The sequence below is a fragment of the Desmodus rotundus genome, chromosome 6, assembly GCF_022682495.2.
Source record: "Desmodus rotundus isolate HL8 chromosome 6, HLdesRot8A.1, whole genome shotgun sequence".
Lineage (NCBI taxonomy): Eukaryota > Metazoa > Chordata > Mammalia > Chiroptera > Phyllostomidae > Desmodus > Desmodus rotundus.
Window position 1 is genome coordinate 38446522 of NC_071392.1, and position 19971 is coordinate 38466492.

The window sequence follows — 19971 nt, forward strand, 5'->3', positions numbered from 1 at the left end:
TACCATTTAACTCTCAACTATCAAAAACCTATTCAAGTTCATTGATATCTTAAAATAATACTGTTCATTTCCATGCCAACAGCTACAGAGTGTTTGGTTTAGTTTTTGAGATTGATTGAAAGCGGATTGTAAAGTTGACCTATTGTGTTAAGCTTATTTACACAAAGTAGTGTCTAGGAAAATAAACTCTGAAAGTGCACAGCAATTGAATCCAAAAGTATTTCACATCCTGAGTTTTCTAATACATGCTTTATTGGGGTCTGTTGGATAGAAAATCTCAGCTTTTCCTTAGTTACCTTAAGTAGGAGAAAATTACTTGAAAATTTAAATTAGTCTTAAATTTCAGTTAAAATGTATGATCTGCTCTTAACTGATGTGAAGAATTTGCCTCAGCAAAATAACTTGTCAGACCTACCACATCTATGAAACAGAGAGAACATTTTCTACTCGGGCTCTTGAGATACACTGCTCTTCAAGAGTTAAAAATAACATTTGTAAGATATAATCAATATGAAGAACCATAAATGTGAAAAAAATTTCAGTGGAAACGCTAAAGAAAATCGATTTAGGTACTAGACGGTGACAAATTGATGGTTTAAAATGAATTAATATTTACTTAAGGGTTATTCTTGGTGACTGAGCATTTAAACGCCCTCCCTGCCACAACATCCTTATTTGTTACATATTCTTAAATAATCTGCCTGTCACATGCACCGTGCTCGCCCCTGATTGCCCCTTTCCCATCACAACTGCACTGACTTTCCTCCCGCTGCGCAGTGACGCGGCCTTGGAGCCGGGAGGGGGAGGTGGGAGCGGGGCACGTGCAGCAGAAACACTTCCTAGAAACAGCAAGTACGCCGCTCAACCCTGCCTGAACTTTCCCTGTAAACACAGCTCGCTGTCAGAACGGCATCCCTCCCTGCAGGGTGGATCCTCCACTCCTGGAGGGACTGACACTTCTTGTTTTTAATTAGCAAGGTGAAAGGTGAATTAAAACTAGCTGTTTGGCAAGTCAGTGCCGGAGGCTGGCGGAGAGGCTTCCCGGGGCCAGGAGAGGAGAGCTGAGCGATAGGAAGGCGGTGCGTGTGCTCGGGGGCTTTTTCCTGAATGAACCGCTTGCAGGAGTGACTCAGAAATACAGTTTCTTCTGGAGCCTACCGGCGTAGTTGCGGAACAGAGCGCAGGACAGGGCTCTGAAGACTCACTCCTTGGAATGTCCTCCTGCTCCCAGCTTCTAAACAACTGTCTCGGAGAAAGAAAGGTTTTGCATATCTAAATACCGCCTGACAAATGGCACGTTGGAACTGTGCTCTCTGATGACATCGCGTTCGATTTCTCACAAAGCCTCTCCCACGCTGCCCCCGGAGGGGAGTCCTAAGTGAAACTCAGACCCGCCTTAAATTCAGGATCGGAGGGCTTGCACGGTGAGCGGCAGAATGGCATCCGCGGGGTACGTTCTCACCTGGCTCCTGTGGGGTTACTTACTGGAGCTCTGGACAGCAGGTCACACAGCTGATACCACTCACCCCCGGTTACGCCTGACGCATAAAGGTAGGTCACCTTTTCAGATCCTTTTGTTAAAAATAAATAATTAAATAAATGAATAAAGTCATTCAACGTAGGTCTTTGGTCTTCACGGACCCTTAAAATGCACCTGAAAAATTGTTGCAAAACTGACTTCAGATTCTAAGTACCTCTGATTAACATGTCATCTTAGCAGAGTGGAAGGTAGTACAAAATCACGTGCCAACTTACAGATGTTATTTTTATCTTGTAAATGTTAGGTTTCTGCTAATGAGTGAGAAGTTCACTCATTAGCAGACACAACAGAAGAGGGTAGAACTCAGGTTGTTAATAGCCTTGAGGGGCAGAATACACAGCGAGTTATCAGTTGGTATTTAAATACCAGTTTGTGGGAGACAAGGGTGTCTGGGAAGGGCTTTAGAAGTGGAGGTGCAATTGTTTTGTTGTTTTGTGTTGTCCACAGTGGGGATGAGGGGAGGAAGAAAGAAAATTCCTGCCAAGCAAAATGAGTCTTTACTCATAACAAAGTGCTAATCATGTAATTAAAATGACCAACATCTGAAATAACTTAGATTTCTTGTTGAATTATTACAATTTTTTACAGGTGGCAAAAAATATAGAGTTTATTAGCAATTTTTGTGAATGGTATATATTGATTAAAATACTAGATACTACTCATTTGCATTAATTTTTTAATATAAATTCATACTGCTTACCTGCTGATCAGAGTACTTAAATATTTAGTTCTGCAACTATGTCTTTTAAAGCAGCTTTTAGTCATAAACAAATGATCAAAAGATTGCTTTTGCACCAGGATCAGTAAAAGCCAGTCATGAATAGGTTTGGTGATTTTTCCTGTAAAGCAGCAAACAAGCAACAAATGAAACCCACACTCTGAGAAAGTGACTTTGCTGATTTAAAAGAAATTTGGAATAAATTTTCAGGAAAGAAGTATTTATTATTAGCATACACTGAGACAGATAATAGATGCAACAAGAGAAATTACATAAGAACCATTTTTCAATTGTGTAAGCTTTCAAATTGCCCCCCACAGTAGAATGAACAGAAGTCTGTGTTTTTAAAATACAGGTGTAATGTTTATCAGTAGGAGAGACAAAAAGGAAGACCTGTCTCAGTTTTAAATGACGTGTCTTTTGTCTTTTTTGTCTTTTTATTGGACAATCAACAGTTAATTTTAACCATATAAATCTCTCATTTTTAGAATAACTACAATCTATGAATTTTTCCTTTAGTTTAACTTGATTTCCTGTAACACTCTCCAGTAGGTAATATGAATTTAAGAGACACATTGGCACTAAATGTGTAAAGTTTTAAAATACAGTACTTAGCATTAATAGACATCATTTGATTTGGGAAGATGTATCATGGTGTGTATCAAAATGCATATTTCTGAGAGGTGATGATCAAATATATCAAGGTGTAGAAATTTGACATGAAGGAATATGAACAAATATGGATGTCAGAAAAAAACATTATAAATGGGTTGTTTTTCTTACGTGTACAAGTGGATACATAAGCTGTCAGTTTGGGCAAGGTACCCTTCCATTATGCCTATAGTTAACCTTTTGTACCTCATTATTAGGGTTCTTGTTTTCTGATAGATCAATATCAATATGTTTTCAAATCTCATTTTAATATTTCACTAGAAGACTTATAATTTGGTCAGAGAATACCAAAACTCTCTAATGCAACTAAATGCTATGCATACTATAGTTATCGGGTTCACCTTCACTAAATCTCTCTAAATTAAAGGGATAACTGTAACTGATTTTATGAATTGTGTTAAATGGTGTGGAAGTAGAACTGTGAGAATCTGTGTGCGCACTAGACTGAGGACTCCCACAAAATTTCCCTTTGGCTTTCATGGCACTAACTGAGAACGTGCAATATTGTGCTTTTCATACAAAGACAGTATAGAGTTACCTGAAAATAGAATGTTCTCACTTGTGCAGTTTAGTTAACAAAGTCAGCTAAGAGATCACACTGTAGATGCAACACAACATAGCAAATGCCCCCTGGAAAGGAAAGCAGTGGACTGTCAGAGCAGGGCCATGCAGTCCCATCAATGAGAGATGAAGAGCCCATTTACCACTCTACCTTTTGGAATTCAATGGACATTTAGAAGCATCTAAAAACTATGGGTAGGATATTTCTGAGTATAATCTTTGCTACCTTAAATGATATCAGAAATGGTAAAATCAGCAGGTGGTGACTTAGGTCATTAAAATTATAAACAAGTGCTTGATCCTTCAAAACAAGAGGCACTAGGTTAAGCAATGTAGCACCTTGGCACTGCTGCCTGACCCCACCTTCCGGGAGGTGGCCTACTGCATTAACCCAAGGATTCATTTCGTAGCTGTGCTCTATGCCATATGGGAGATGGACAAGCATTTTTCTTATATCCTCCATTATCAAGATGACTCTTGAGACCACAAGCCTAGGTCTCTTCCCAAAGAGTCATATACAAAGCTTGAGTTAAATTATATGAAAATTTGTCCAGAGAGAAAAACAATCCAGCAATTCTCTTTTTCTTTCTTCTCCATCCATCTCTACCTTTGAAAGTGGCATGTTCTAAAGCACAGCTTGAGAAGAGACCATTAGGACTAAAAGGGAGAAGAGGCAGAGAAGGAGGGAGACAAGGCAGAAAGTTGGTGTCAGATACAGAGCATCTTCTGCCTCACTTTCCACAGAGAGATGAAGCTGAATTCCTCCCTCTTGTTGCTGAATTTTCACTCCACTCCATCTTAAGCAAAAGTGCTAACAGCACAAGACTACTTGATTAAAAATGAGATATTTACCCTTGCTGGGGCAATACATATATTTTAATGTGTTTTATAGGTACAAGGTAAGTGGGGTTAACAAATAAAGACCTAGCAGAGATTAAAAGGGCAAGATTTTTGTCCTACTCTGTAAGAATTTTCAGTAAAGATGTGAGTTGAGATTAACTATATCAGGCAAGTATTTAAAAGTTTATGAATATTTAAGAATATAGCTAACTTTATAGCCAATACCGTAAAAAGGGTAATATTCACGTGACTAATTCAAGTTTATAATATTCAACCCCAGGAATTTCCTTGAAAAGTAGCTCTGGTCCTCATGACAGAAGGGAAGGAAAGAGTCCTGGTAGATTCACTTCCCTCTGTTGATGTCTGTTCTCACCTTATCTTTCATCATCCTGCATTAATGAGGTTACAGGGAAGGCACAAATAACTTTTTTGATAATGGAGCTCAAAGAAGACAACAACAAAGGAGCAAAGCCCTGTGTCATAGAAGAAACCCCAATGCCCATGGAAAGCCCCAGAAATTCAATCAAGGGAGCTTGGCAGATGGGATAGGTGTTCCAAGTCCCAATAAGGAACAACACAATCACAGAGGCCAAGGGACAATGGCTGCTTCAGCAGAGGATGTTCGGTGAAAAGGTAGCTGAATAAAGGCATGGATATGGCAGATCATTCCTAAAATATATTACCATTATAACTGTAGATTTGAGCATCAAATATACATCCCTACGTATAGAAAGTGGGGTAGAGAGTGTTCATCTACATGGATTTATAAATATTTTATACAGATTTGTCACAGTTCAGAGAGCTCAGAATTTGTAGTCAGAGGCGTCTACAGCTGAAGTCCTTCCCCTTGAACCACAGGTGGCAAAAGCCCGCCGGCTGAATCCGGCCCTCCACCTTCTTTTATCCGGCCGGCTCCTTGTTTCTATCCGGCAGCGTTGGGCTCCTTGCCCCTAGTTAAGGAGTAGTTACATTTATACAGTCCTAAAATTACATTCGGCCCTTTGAAGGCAACTGCGAGGCTGATGTGGCCCCCGGAGAAAATGAGTTTGACACTCCTGCTAAACTATTGGTAACTGTGTATCAGTTTCCTTAAGTTGAAAATAAGGACCCTAATGGTGCTTTCTTCCTCTATCTTACTGGGTTTTTGAGAGAATCAAATGGAGCGCCGATATCTGGGAAAGCATTTTCTAACCTAAAAATTACATTATTAATGTTTCCTGAAGATTGCTATAAACTGAGGTTGAAAGCAAATGTGTCCTAAAGAGAAAAACCTTTGAAAATGGCATGAGTTTGGATATCAGTAAGTGCTACAGAAAACAGAAGTTGGTCCTAATTAGCATAAAATCGTGGTTTGTCTTCATAGATTTCATGCACTCCAAATCCCATTTTCCATACCTTTTACCTCTAGTTATAATAATTTAGGAGATGATTATGTCACCGTGTGTTTCCCAAAATTCAATCAGTATTTTTTTGTTATAAAAGTGTGCATATATTCATTTATTACATGCATTTGCTTTACATGTTACATTTAAATTTTTTTTTCCATTTATATACATGGAAAAAAGGGACAGAATTTTAGAAGAACGTTTTTGCACGATCATCCTGGACGCTGGAGCATTTATTTTGTGTCTAGGGCAGGTAAAAGAGAGGCAGTGACCAAGCCAGTTTTTCCTGACCCGACACACATAGCTTTGTTTCTTCCGCAGTGACTAGGTATCATCAATAGTGACATTCGTCACACGTCCCTGTGTGGTTAATAAATAAAAACTGGTCGTGAGGCATCACTTATGAAGAAAGTAGTTAAAATAGGACCCAGAAGTAAATATGAACCATCATGCCCAGATCTCATTACGGGGAATCACTGAGAATTAAGTAAGGGAAACTGTGTGTGTGTGTGTGTGTGTGTGTGTATTTTTAAGCCACTGGGTGAAATGAAAGGAATTACAATGTTTTGTTGAGTTTGGTTTACACAGAATGTACCTATAGAAGAAGTCTGTATAAGGATTTTGGATAGTGCTATTCTTTGCATTTTTATATATATTGCAGACAAATATTGCCTGTGCTTCACAGAAGTGCATCTGGACATACAAAGGCCCCTGAATGGGTCTAAGAGTCTTTTAGTTCATATCTGAATGTTGGCTATTCCATTGGGAACACAGTTATCCTTTACTATAGAAATAGGGTGAGGGAAAGTCAAAGTTAAGAAAAGCAGTAAATGAAATTGGTAAATAAATGAACTAGGCCAATTTTGGATGGAAACATAATTGTATAAAATCATTTCTTAAAAATTTTGCGAGGACACTGTTCCATACACAATAAAGAACCAATACTTTCTTGACTAATCAATATATGCAATGGTCATTTTGTTACAATGAAATATTCTTTCAAAAATTTGGGATCTCATTATTTTGCTGTCCATGTTAGATTTGTTATTCAGCCTAAGAGCATTTCACCGAGGGGGCCTCTTCTTTCTGTCTGGGATGAGATCACTCGGTGGTCTCAGTTCCATGATCACATAATAAGGCATCAAACATCAAATTGGTCATTGCTGGTGAAAACTGTTAACTGTCAGCTGAGCCAGTTTTATTTCATCAGTTATCTGCTGGACTCATCATTGGGAGTTCTTAGGGGGAGAGCATGCAAAGACTACTCCTTTATCTTTGTGTGTAAAACCTGTCTGTGGTTTAGCAGAGGAATTTGGTCTGCAGGAATCCAGAAATGGCACTATGCATGCATGCCCCATCCTACAGAGCCCCTGCAGTGCTGAAGTGGCCTCGGAAGGTCATTCTCAGAGAAATTCAAACACAACATAACTGAAATCATACCCCTTCAACATTTCCCGAAAAGGTGCAGAGTGAAGATTCAAATTATTTTCTCAGTTTCAATAAACAGGGCCCAATGTTGTTAGTAGTCTTTGGCACAACATCTGACATTTTGGAATAGTATTTAAATTTTACAAATGATAATGATTATTTTAACAATTTTTCACAGTGTGGTTTTGAGTACCGTTTGAGGCATAAGAGAAATTATCAAAGTCATTAGCTATTTCTTACACTTAATTTAAGCAAGCATTATTTTTTATGTTCATGATAATTATGGTAATGACAAGAGTGGATAATTTATAGGCAGGATTTTCTGGACTATGAGTGAAAAGGATGTGTTAATGCCCCATTTGAACCAAGTGTTATAGTCTGTGATATTAATAGAACATTTTCTGTCAATGAATGTGGTGATTTCAAGAACGGAAATGTCTGTGGATCTGCTAACTTGATTTCATTTTCACATGGCCCTGGTGGTGGACCAGGCAACTGATGACTCGGGAAGTTTTCAGCCTTAGTGCTAATGGCCAGTACAAGATATTCCCGCCATATGGCCCCATTTTCTTGTTAATCTTGCCTCCACGACTAGTATGGAAAAAAAAATAAAGAGAGATCCATGATTTGCCTGATTTCTGAGCTTTAGAAATGCATTTCTGCTTCTACCCCTGGTAACTAAACTCTCAGCTCTCACTGCTCTCTCTCAAGGATTTAGCTCGCAGCCTTGGCAATGTATACCGCAAAGGAGTGCGGGCCCAGGTATTAGATACAGAACACTGCCCTGTTCTAGACTTTGGGTGAGTCGTACCTACTGTGAACCTTGCTTCTGGCTGCGTGACCTGAATGATTTACTTATCTTTGCTGAGCATAATTGCCTCATCTTTAAAAGGGGGTAATGTATAACGTGCAGTACCCTCAGAGGGTTACATCAGATAATACAAATTAATGTGGCAAAAATTTTACCCTTAGGAAACTTTGTCTAAGTTCTTCAATCAATCAGAAGAGATTCGGAGAGAATTAGCCTACCCTCCTTTCCTCTTTTATCCTAAAAGCGGTCATGAGTTAATTATTAATTTATAACTTAAAACAAGGGAAGATCCTTAATCATCTGTTTTTTACTTGAAAGCAAAGATGTTTCTTTCATGAATCCAGTCCCTGTTGGAATAAATGACTAGAAAGAACACGAGATATTGGCGGCTCTCATGTTTGTAAGTTACTGTAGAATTTTGTTGATAATTTAAAATCAGAACTTTGCCTGATGGAACCTTGGAGACAGCAGACTAAAGCCACAAAGTAAACAAGTTACTAACAAAGGTAATTGTAGACCCAGCTTTGTGAAGCACAAAAGAACTAATATTCTAAGGCCAGACTACACTGTTAAAGGTTAAACTAAACAGTGTCCTACAAACAGCGGCCAGCCCAGCATGTGTTGTTTGTTTTGAAAGTGAAAGAATGCTTTCTATTCTACCTGACCCTGGACAAACAGGTAAGATGTCTGGTGTGGAGCACCATTCCTGACACTTAGTAGGTGTTCAATAAATGCTGTTAAGTGAGTATACGACTAAAACAAAGTGATTTGGGGCAGTGTTTTTAAAGGAAAATCTGATGGGGGTGGGGTGAGGAGTACCAAGGAAACTAAGGAATCCTGAAAAGCTATTTATGGCTCCTTTGGTAAAACACACATTAGGAGAAAGACTAGCGCTTTCTCTGCCTATTCACCCCCCTGTCCCTCAGTGGCCATTGTAGTGAAATGGCTGGGGCCTCCACACAGGATCCTGACACACCAGCTATATGCTGTCATCTGTAACCAGTGTTCTTTTGTTGTTGTTGTTGCTTTTAAATCTACTCCCTCTCCCCCTTTTCAAAGACTTTATTTTTTTGAGAAGCTTTAGGTTTCCAGCAAAATTAAGAGGAAGGAACAGAGATTTCCCCAATACCCCTGTCCTCACACATGCATAACCTCCCAATTATCAACAGCCTCCGCCAAAGCGGTGCTTATGTTACCATGGATGAACCTACATTGACACATAGTTCATCTCAGGGTTTACTCGTGGTGGTGTACATTCTACAGGTTTGAGCAAAGGTATGATGACATGTACCCATCCTGATACTATCATACAGAATGTTTTCACTGCCCTTTCAAAAACCTCTATGCTTCACCTATTTAGCACCCGCCTCCAACCCCTGACAATCCACTTTTTGGTGCATGTGGCTTTCCTGGGTGATGACCACAAGCCCTTTATTTTGTCCTCATCACCCCATCCTTTCACTACCCACCCGTGGTGTCACTACCCCTCTTCCTCTTTTTCTCCCCCCTGCTTCTTTTCCAGAAAGAGGTTTTTATTTCTTCCTCACCTTAAACCACATGTAGAAAGAAAAGATACTGTTACAGAATGATATGTATTTATTGGTCTTCAGTTTACCCGTGATATTTCATTTTTGCTGTCTAATTCAATGAATAGAAAATGTGACGGTTAAATTTTTTTTAATTTAATTATAGTCATTAAGCATTCAAAATGTGTTGAAATTCATGACTTAGGAAATGAAATATTAAACTAAATAACTTATGAGCTCCCTGGAACTTGCCCTCTTTGTTTAGCGTATTTCTCTAGTGCGAAGCTGATGCTCCCAGGCACCACAGGACTACGGGGAATTGACGAGGGAAAGAATTAGGATACTGAATAGGAGAGAACACTGTCTGCCATCCACACTGTGGCTAAACTTAAGTTCGAACAGTATTTATGTCAACCTATTTCTATGCAGTTTTGGTTTGTTTTCTCTGAGTTTTGAGTTTTAATTCATTGAAACTAGAATGAAGAGGGATTTTTATTCACAGCATAGAGCAAGCAGCAGCATCCGGAAGGCTAAGTCACACTGGTGATTTTAGGTGTTTGGACCAATTTCAGAACCAGAAAAGCAGCAAAGAAAATGGGAATCAAAGAGGAAGAAAATAGAGGTTATCTGGGGACACTGTCTCTTTCCTTCCTACCAGTTCCCTCCCAGGAAATAATGGGAACTGAGGAGGGCTTTAAATTCAAAGCTCAACATACACTGTGGAACTGAAGTCAAAGAGGCTGACAGCACTGCAGTGTAGCTATTTATGCCTACTGATTGCTTTTTTCCTAACCCCGAGTCAGAAAGTTTATTATGGACTCTGTGCTTTCTGAGATCCTTTCAATTCTTTGCCTCTCCTTACCAGACCTCCCAGTGAGGCTAATTTCTCCAAAACACTTCTGCAAATTTTATTAGCATGATCTAGTGGAAAGAGTATGGGCATACACTTTTACAACTCCGGGTTTCAGTCTACAGTGTATCCTATTTTATGCTGTATTTTTCTTGCTAAATCATTGAACTTCTGGGGCTAATGAACACTGGCTTTCTATCTCATGAGCTTCTTGTAGAAAATTTAACTGTACCGTGGAGATGTATGACATTGTGTTGTGTCGGCTTATACTGTTCTCTAATTTCTATATATGTTTTTAAATATATTTTAAGATCTTTGAGGGCAAGGATTGTTGTTTTGGTAAGATCTTTGTGGATAGAATAAAATGATTTATTCAGATCATTCCTAAAGACTATAATTGAAGGCTGGGTATTTAGTATCTTTTTAATAAAAAACTAAAGAAAACATTTGGTTGTTTTTGTTGCTGTTGCCTTCCACATATGGTCAAAATGATAAAATTATACAGGCTTATTTTATTTTTTAAGAGGTAGAATCAGTACTATATTATTCACCTAAGGGAAGGCTTAGGAGAATTTAATTGCAGAAGACATGATGTTGTTTATGATTTTTTTTTCTGCTCCTCTTCAAACTAGAGAGGAGATAGAAGCTGGGGTTAAACCAGCGCTGTGCAAGGTGGCCAGGACTGGCAGCATCGGCCTCTCCTGGGAGCTACTAAATCAGGCCTATTGCATCAGTGATCCTGGGGCTCTGAGTTTCACAAGCCCTGATGGTGATTCTTAATGCGCACTTCAGCAGGAGACACCCGGGGGTAAGTGTCTGGGGTGATGCTACAAGGGAGCTTCACTTTCATATTACCTTTTCCATTTTTTCCCCTTTAGTTGTATCACCCAGACTAAGGATATAACATTCAAATTTCCAAATGATAGCCTTGGTCTTGATAAATTTACTTAAATTCATAAATAACTATTATATTATGTTATATCTATTATATTATAGTAGATAATTTTTTTAAAAGATTTTATTTACTTGTTTTTATAGAGTGGGGAAAGGGGGCAGAAAGAGAGGGAAAGAAACATCAATGTGTGTTTGTCTCCCACATCCCCACTACCTAGCCCACAACCCAGGCATGTGCCCTGACTGGGAATCAAACTAGCAGCCCTCTGGTTCAGAGGTTGGCACTCAATCCACTGAGCCACACCAGCCAATGCTGTAGTAGATAAGATTTTTATATAGAATTATTGATAACAGTATACAATTAAATATGTTCTTAATGATTAATGATATAAAGTGTGACATATTATGCTATTGAGGTGAAAAAACATCTAATATTGTTGACTGAAAGTGGATTTTGTAACATTTCAGAATTCCTTTATCTCTCAATGAAAAGTTTTCCTGGACTAGTGAAATTAGGTTCACTTCCTTCCTTTGTTATTTATCCTGATCTTTTGCTTCAGGGATTTGGAAGCATCTGTATCTTTTTAAGCCATATTTGTTCATTTAGTCATTCACTTATTCTGTGATTGTTTGAACAGCTTCTTCAAAACTTTAGGTAGAGAACATTATGCTAAAGATTTAAGAATTAAAAACAAAAAACAAAACAGTTTCCTAAATGCTATGGGTATCCTGGGTAGAATCCTGGAACAGTAAAAGGATGGTAGGGTAAAAACTAAAGAAATCTGAATAAAATATAGGCTTTAAACATTAATAATAATGTATTAATATAGGTTTATTAACTATGACAAATGTACTGTATTAATGTAAGCTATTAATAATAGGGGAAATGGATTGTGGGTATATGGAAACTCTTTGCATTATCTTTACTACTTTCCTGTAAATCTAAAACTATTCTAAAGTAAGTTTATTAACACACACACACACACACCACCACATCACCTATACCCAAACCCTTTATCCAAGAAGCTTAAGATTTAGTTGTAAAAAAGAGACAAATCATAATAAAGCAGGATATTTATATAGATAGATAGTCTGTCCAGAAAGCAGCCAGCCATGTGCAATGGAAAATAGAGACATTTACTGAAGAAAATACAAGATATAAGAAACAGTGTACATAGGATAATGACGCCTCAGTACCTTTCAAAGTAGGCACCTTGGGACCTCACACAGTTCTCCCATTCGCTGTCAGCTGCCCAATTGTGTTTTCTGAATCTCATCAACAGTCTGAAATCTCTTCCCTTTCAAAGGTGATTTTAGTTTTGGGAAAAGCCAGAAGTCACAGGGCACCAAATCTGGGCTGTAGGGGGGCTGAGTCACCTGGGTGATTTGATGTTTTGCCAAAAAACTCTGCACAAGATGTGATATATGAGTGGGCGTGTTGTCATGATGAAGCTGCCAATCACCAGTTGCCCCTAGCTGCGGCCTTCTGAATCATGTGAATAATTCCCAAGGAGGAATGTTTAAGCTTAAGGCAAAATTTGATGAAGATTTATTACTGTACTCTGTAATTTTGAATGTGACAGTCACCCAGTACACATGCTCACTCAGTGGCATCTACCGTCCCCAGTGACTAGTACAGTGAAGTCGTCATTGTTCACACATGCGCTTTCCAGTCCACTCTCCTTGGCTACCAGATTGTATTGATGCCGTGCAAACTGTTCTTCTTATATTAACAAGGCTGGACTTTTTCTGGACAGACTATCTGTATGTATCTTTAACACATAGTGCTGTAGAAACGCAGAGTTCGGAGTCGAAGGAGAGCCAGAGCTCAGTCTTGGAGGTGACTAGAGGAGTCTGGGCAAGAAGCAATGAGCAAATTGCTTCTTATCCTTTCTTGTCACCATTCCTGCCATCGTCCCACTGCCCTTCCACTGTATAGAGTTCACTGTGTCCTCCTTGAAACAGAGTTACCCTTGGATCTCCAATTAACTGAAGACCACTTTGTTCATAGTTCTGCTACACATGATAGTATCAGAACTGTTCTTTATGCACCCTAAATTAAAATTACCCCCATCCTCCATGACTATAAGGAATTCTCACTTTTTTTGTTTAAGTGATATACAAGTAATTCAAATTCACAAGTAGATTTTGAAATATTTGAAGGCAAGTTTATTGCATTTTATTGTTTGAATCCTTAGAGCCTAACAAAGTTCTTGTACCTAATAAACTTATTTTATCTATTGCATTTAACGTATAGAATTTAATTATCTCTATTGGCATTAGTATTACCAATCTTAAGTCTTTTCTCAAATGCCATGTGTAAAAGCTTCCGAATAAAGATCTCAGAAAATGAGATTCTGGGTCTGGTGAAGCATCAGAAGTCAGGAAAACAGGTTGAGAATATTTTTCTTCTGCCCTGTTCCACAATGTTTGGCCCAGTTTGGCGTCAGGTCTTCTATTACAAAAGCTCTGAATCAAAATCCAGAGCTGCTTTAAAATTATTCAGAAAATATTCATATTTTATCAAGAGATACAGTTTGAGGCTTTGGCAGAGGGTGGTTTGAATTTATCTCGGCCATTATGTAATCAACATCTCACTTCAATTACTTTTCTTCTCATTTGCTCCAGTTGTAACCTCCCAATGTCCAACGTAGCATCTCATTCATTTCTAGAGTGAAGAACTATGAAGAGAGACAAACAATTAATGCATGCAATTAGCAACAAAGAAAGCAAGAGCAGGACTATGAAATCGTAATAACTTACCTGACATCTTTGTTCTAGAGGAATGAATGCCTTCAATGACAAAAAGCAAGAATGGTTTTTTTTTTTCAGTTTATCCCTGTGCGAAGGTTGTTTTATGAATAATTTGACTGTTGCCTTTGTTTTGTGGATTTATCATTTTAAAAGCATAGTTGTAGGTAATAATACAGGGAGGAGAATAATGATTACCAGTTTTACAATTCGTTTATGTAAGGTATTTTCAATTTATTTTTCTAACCTAAGTTAATTGAGAAAGAACCAATGAAAATTTTATCTTAATAAGATTTTATTATCTAAAAGCTTTACAAAATTGACAATATATTTTGCAATGTTGTATCCTTGAAGCTTTTTTAGCACCATATGAATTAAACAAATAAAATATACCTAACATGAAAGAAGAATTTAATAGAAATAAACAGAAATATCAAAAGGAAAGATAATTCAGGAGAATGCACACATTTGTCACTGGCCCTCGCTATTATAAGGAGTAAATAAATATGGAAATGAGAAACACTTGATTATTTTAGTTTTAGAAACTAAAATAAGGTTGTCAAAATACATATGTAGAAGATAGGCTCATGTTGATAATTTTTTAAAAGATTATATTTTTTGTTTTTATTTTATTTATTTATTTTTAGAGAAAGGGGAAAGACTGGAGAAAGAGAGAGAAACATCACTGTGCTACAGAAACATCAATCAGCTGCCTCTCGCATGCCCCCTACTGGGGATGTGGCCCACAACCCAGGCACGTGCCCTGACTGGGAATCTAACTGGCAACCTTTAGGTCCGCAGGCTAGCACTCAATGCTCTGAGCCATTCCAGCCAGGGCTATTTACTTTTAGAGAGAGGGAAAGGCAGGAAGAGAGGGAGAGAAACATTGATGTGAGAGAGAAACATTGTTCGGTTGCTTCTTCAATGCACCCCTACTGGGGACTGAACCTACAACCCAGACATGTGCCCTGACTGGGGATCGAACCAGTGACCTTTTGTTTTGCAGGATGTTGCCCAACCAACTGAGACACATTGGTCAGAGTCATTTTTATAATTCTGAGCAAGACAAAAATAATATATTTGTTAAAGAAAAGGGGAAAATAATGGAAAAGTAATGGAAAATAATAATGATTCTTTTGGAAATAGTTGTATCATTATGGATGAAACTGATATATCTCATATTTCCTTATCAAAAGAAAAAAAGAAATTTCAAGTTTGGCATCATCACAATGCATAAATGTTACACACATTTCTCGTCAGAGGAGTGGAGTCTGACAGACACTTTATAATTGCTTAGAATGAGTACTAGTAAGCTTGCTGGCAGTTTAAGGGTCTGCAAAACTTGAGTTAACCATATGTTGCGTTCTCAGAATAGCCATATCACCCATGTTTAAAATTTAAACCAAAAAGAAAAAAATATTTCTTCTAAGTCAAATGATATAATTTTAGTTTCTGATGTACTCAATTCCCCACAAAATTGCATCTTCCCATTAATAAGGGAACAGAAAATATTTCCTTTTCATTTGTCCAGATGAAGAAAGAGAAAAGAGAAAAGATTATTAAATACTGAAATGGATTTTACAAGCCACAAAAATATGAATTTTTTTACTATATTGTTCTATCATAAGAAGTTAATGTTTAAACTTCAACACATTAATATACTTTGATTTTCTAATAACTTCCCAAAGCAAAATTACCTTGTAATAACATATAAATAAACACAGAAGAAGAAAAATGTTACAGTTAAGTCAATCATGCTTACAACTAAAAGAATGTAATTATATCTTTGTCATTATATTTCTCAGCAGTAAAACAAAAGTTATGTACTGGGCACTGTTTTTGACAGATTTCTTTTGCCAAATGTTTTTTACTTGCTCCAAATGTGTATGTCCAAACTAAAATCTGATTTATTTTAGAATAGTAGAAGAAATTTCCCTATCTGAAGAATAAAAAAAGAAGTCCCCAAAACTTAAATATCAATAAAAGTGGACAAGAATAAAAATGAAAAACAAAATTAAGAAATTTATACCAATGAGAAAGTCTACATGCAATTAAAGTAGTAATCAGTCTGAAACACATTCGGTGCCTTTTCTAACACTGGTCTCAGGGGAGGTAAACAGAATACTAGAATTTTATTATATACAGTTATGTTTTAGAATACATAATTACATTTATAAAACATTTAGATTTCAGTCTCACTGAACGTATTGTAACAGCAATATATATTTTTAGACTAGAAATGTCATTTGTCCCTTCAGTCTGCTAACTTGCACCCACTGCATAGTTAGAACAGTCCTTGATATTGCTTCACTTTTGAATGCCCAGAATACTGGTAAATGAGAAAATTTATAGTCATGGGTAAGAATAAAGCTCTTGCCAGCAAAGGCATTGGTATAGGGCGCACTCTGCCTGTGAATGGTTGCTGGAATCAGAACTCATCGCTGACAGATCCACTGCACTTCACTTCCGAGACTCCTCCAGCCAGGCGCCCAGTTGCCATTCACATTGCTAGCCACTGAAATTTCCCTTTGTCTTCCGTTATTTTTTTCTTTTATACAAATAGGCCCAGCTGCTCCTGCAGCCGGTTGCCCACACTCCCCCATACTGCTCTTGCTGGGGATGGCAGCCAGAGCAAAGAATAACAGCTGGGATTGGCTTACTTTGGCATCTAAATAATTTTGGGTGGGTCCATCCCTAACTTTATTATTTCATTTAATTTATAGTCTTTCCTTCTGCTGAACTTTTAAAAAATAGACAAATGCTGTTTTTCCAAAATGTTTTCCTCCTCTGGCTGCAACTCTCTTATACCTGGCTGCTCAAGGCAAACAGACCGGTTCATTTTGCACATTATTATTTTTTCCACTTTTAAGCACCTTTTGGACAATGAATGCAGCAGAAACCAATCTGTCGGTGTGATCTTGGACACCTACGAAATCTTTCTTTGGCTCAAAGAGGTGAATAATAATAGCACCTATGTCATTGACTGTGATAAGGATTCAAAGAAAGAATATTTGAGTGCATTGAGAATAGTGCCTGGCACCATACTAAGTGCTGATTGTTTGATAGAAAGAAAATCAAAGAGAGAGGGACTGGGAAATAGAGCGGAAGAGAGCGCACCAAAGCAAGAATGGAGCAAGAGGAGAGAGAGAAAGGAAGAGGGAGAAAGGGAGGGAGGGAGGGAGGCGGAAGGTGTGGGACACAGAAAGAGTAGAAGGGAAGAAGGAAAGGAGGGAGGAATAACTGCTGGAATGTAGCAAATGGAATTAATTGCACTTGTGCAATAATTAATGTTATGCACTTAGCATTTCATACCTCTTATTCCAAGCAAGTAATCAACCAAAATCACTAAACAGAATAAAATTGGAGTTAGGAGAACTTGTGAAATTTTACTCAAGTCACAGAATTTCTTTGAAGGTAAGAATTTGAGGATTTAAATCATGTCCATGGTATCTAGATGGATGGATGGTCAGACACTACTTGAAAAAGAAGTCCATTTCATTTTGAATGTTCTAATCAGGAGGAAGTACTTGCCCACCTAATTCCAAATCTGACTTAACTAGATATTTTACACTCATTAGTCTTAGTTCTTGGCTCTGATGCCAGGAGGGCATAAGTCTTGACAGTCTTCCAGATGCTTGAAGTTATCACGCCCCTTTGTGGAGGTGCGTCGTCCTCGCGCCATGGTTGTTCTGACTTTCTGGCTGTCGTCAGTGTTTTGATCATGCTCCCCTTTGACAATAGCCCCCTTAACGTGGAGCATCACAGCCAGTACTCAAGAGATGCCTGCCTGGTTCACAGAATGGCGCCGCTGCTAACTGGTGACTTCTATTTATTAAAGCCACCTGAGTTGACAGCAGCTTATTTGGCAAATATGCCACTGTTGGTTTATGTTGAGATTGCTGACAGCACTTCTAAGGGTTTTGCATAGAGACTGTAAGTGAGCGCTCTCCTCTATTTCACACGTGTGGCTTGTCTGTGAAAATTCAGGATAACCCTCTCCTACTCTCCCCAGTCTAGAGTGTGGATCACAAGCACAGTGGCAGCGTGCGGTGCCCTGGAAACGGACAGGGGCTCTGGGGTGAGACATCCCTATGTTCAAAGGCTATTTCCGGCACTGTGTATTCTTGCTTACCCTTCTTCAGTTTCTGCATTTACTGTCTTTAGGGAACTAGTTAATTAGAAAGGATAAAACTTGAATTCATTGTAGAAATACTTTCAAAGTATTTCAAAATTTATTCTATACATTTTGGGAGGCTCTCTCAAAAATGTCAGTATTTGGAAGAAGTTAAACACACATTTAAGACAATTTTAAAATTAGAATATGCAAAATATATGCTTTTTGCATTCAGGAAAGATGTAGACCATACATATCATAGCTGATTTTTTCCTAAATATTATAAAATAATTTATATAATATAGGAAATGAAAATTTATTTTTAAATTCTTTAGTATGAAGAAATAAAACACAGTCTTTTTTAATGGCTAAAGGAAACAGACTTTTTAAACACCTTAACAATTTTTATTTTAAAAGAATCTGGAATGGTCATCACAACAGAATGGCAGAATTAAAATACTATTATAGCTGTGATTGCTTAATTTTGTGACTTTAATTTGCTGTCATTTTGTAGATTTGCTAGTCTCTCTGGATATTTGTGAAAGTTATATGCTTTAAAAATAATCATATGATTCTTTTGAATAACTATTTAATTAACTCCTTATAAATCAAGTGGTAGATTCTAGAAAAATAATTCCGCAGAAAATTTTATATGATTAAAAATATGCATCATTAAAATTAAATTTTAAAGAATCCTGAATTTTTACCAATTTACTTATAGTCTCTGTTTCACTTTAGTTATAGGATTAAATTCATCCAGGCTCCTTTGCAATGATACTGGTTTATGAGCTGTTTACACTTTTTGGGGATTTCAAATGTAAGAGGAAGAATGACTCATAATAGTTAAACATTGTCATCGTTATAAGGTGTATCATTAATTATCATATGTATCTCTGCATACAACAATTTATGTAACACTAATTGACAATGTTTCAAATTTTTATACTATAATAAATAGGATGTGTGTATGAGGGAGGACCCCCCAAAATGAATTAATTTATTTTAAAAATTGTATATTTATTCTTACATGTTTAAACTTCAGTCACCTTCAAAGCGCTCTCCATTTGATGCAATACACCTATCGAGATGTTTTTTGCCACTGCTTAGAACGGTTTTTGAACTCATTGGTTTTTTAACTCAAAAGTACTCCAAGTACTCCTTGGAGGACTTTTTTCATCCAGGGAAACAAAAAAAAATTATCTCTGGGCAAGATGGGGTGAATAGGGAGGGGTGGGCATGGGGTCATGCTGTTTTTGGTCAAAAACTGCTGAACACTCAGTGCAAGGTGTGCTGATAAATCTCTGATCATGAAATGGGCAAAAGTGTTGAAAGAGACTTCAAACAAAATTCACTAAAGCCAAACACTGCCTTTCCCAGCAACACCAGCTGGTACACTAATACAGGTGGGTTTCTAGAACACTCACTGAGAAGGGAAAGCCTGTTCTACAAGGAATGTACCTTCCAGAAGCTAATTCTGTTTTATGGGGGAGCCCCCCTCATACTATCTCAGAAGCTAACACATGACAAACAGACTCACTCCACTACCATAAATTAAATTTGCTTTGTAAGGTATATTTGGAGTGCTTTTGTAGTTTTTATCAGTAAATTGTCCTCATGTACTTTCAAGCGTATTTAAATATAATGTTTTCCTCTAAGTTACATGCATTGATTAAAGAGATAAGGTCAACCTTTTGCTATCCTATTTTATTTTTATAACATTTTTATCAATGTGAGGAAATGGAGAAATTAAAACCACTTTCCTTTACATTATTATAGAGACTGTTAAAGTTTATTTTTCTTTAAGTTAAGAAATGAAGAATAGTCTATAATACTATAGACTTTTATATTCTAAAAAATGTAATAGAAAATATAATTTCTAAA

At 37.4% G+C, this 19971-nt stretch overlaps 1 protein-coding gene across 1 annotated transcript in view; it reads left to right on the top strand.

Moving 5' to 3' along the window:
- Positions 1 to 844: 844 nt before the first annotated feature.
- Positions 845 to 19971, top strand: part of SEMA3E (semaphorin 3E) — a 249828-nt gene continuing 230701 nt past the window's right edge. Inside the window, exon 1 of the mRNA XM_024559078.3 lies at positions 845 to 1551. Within this exon, the coding sequence (XP_024414846.2) occupies positions 1437 to 1551 (115 nt within the window). The 5' untranslated portion in view covers positions 845 to 1436. The remainder of the gene's footprint in view (positions 1552 to 19971) is intronic.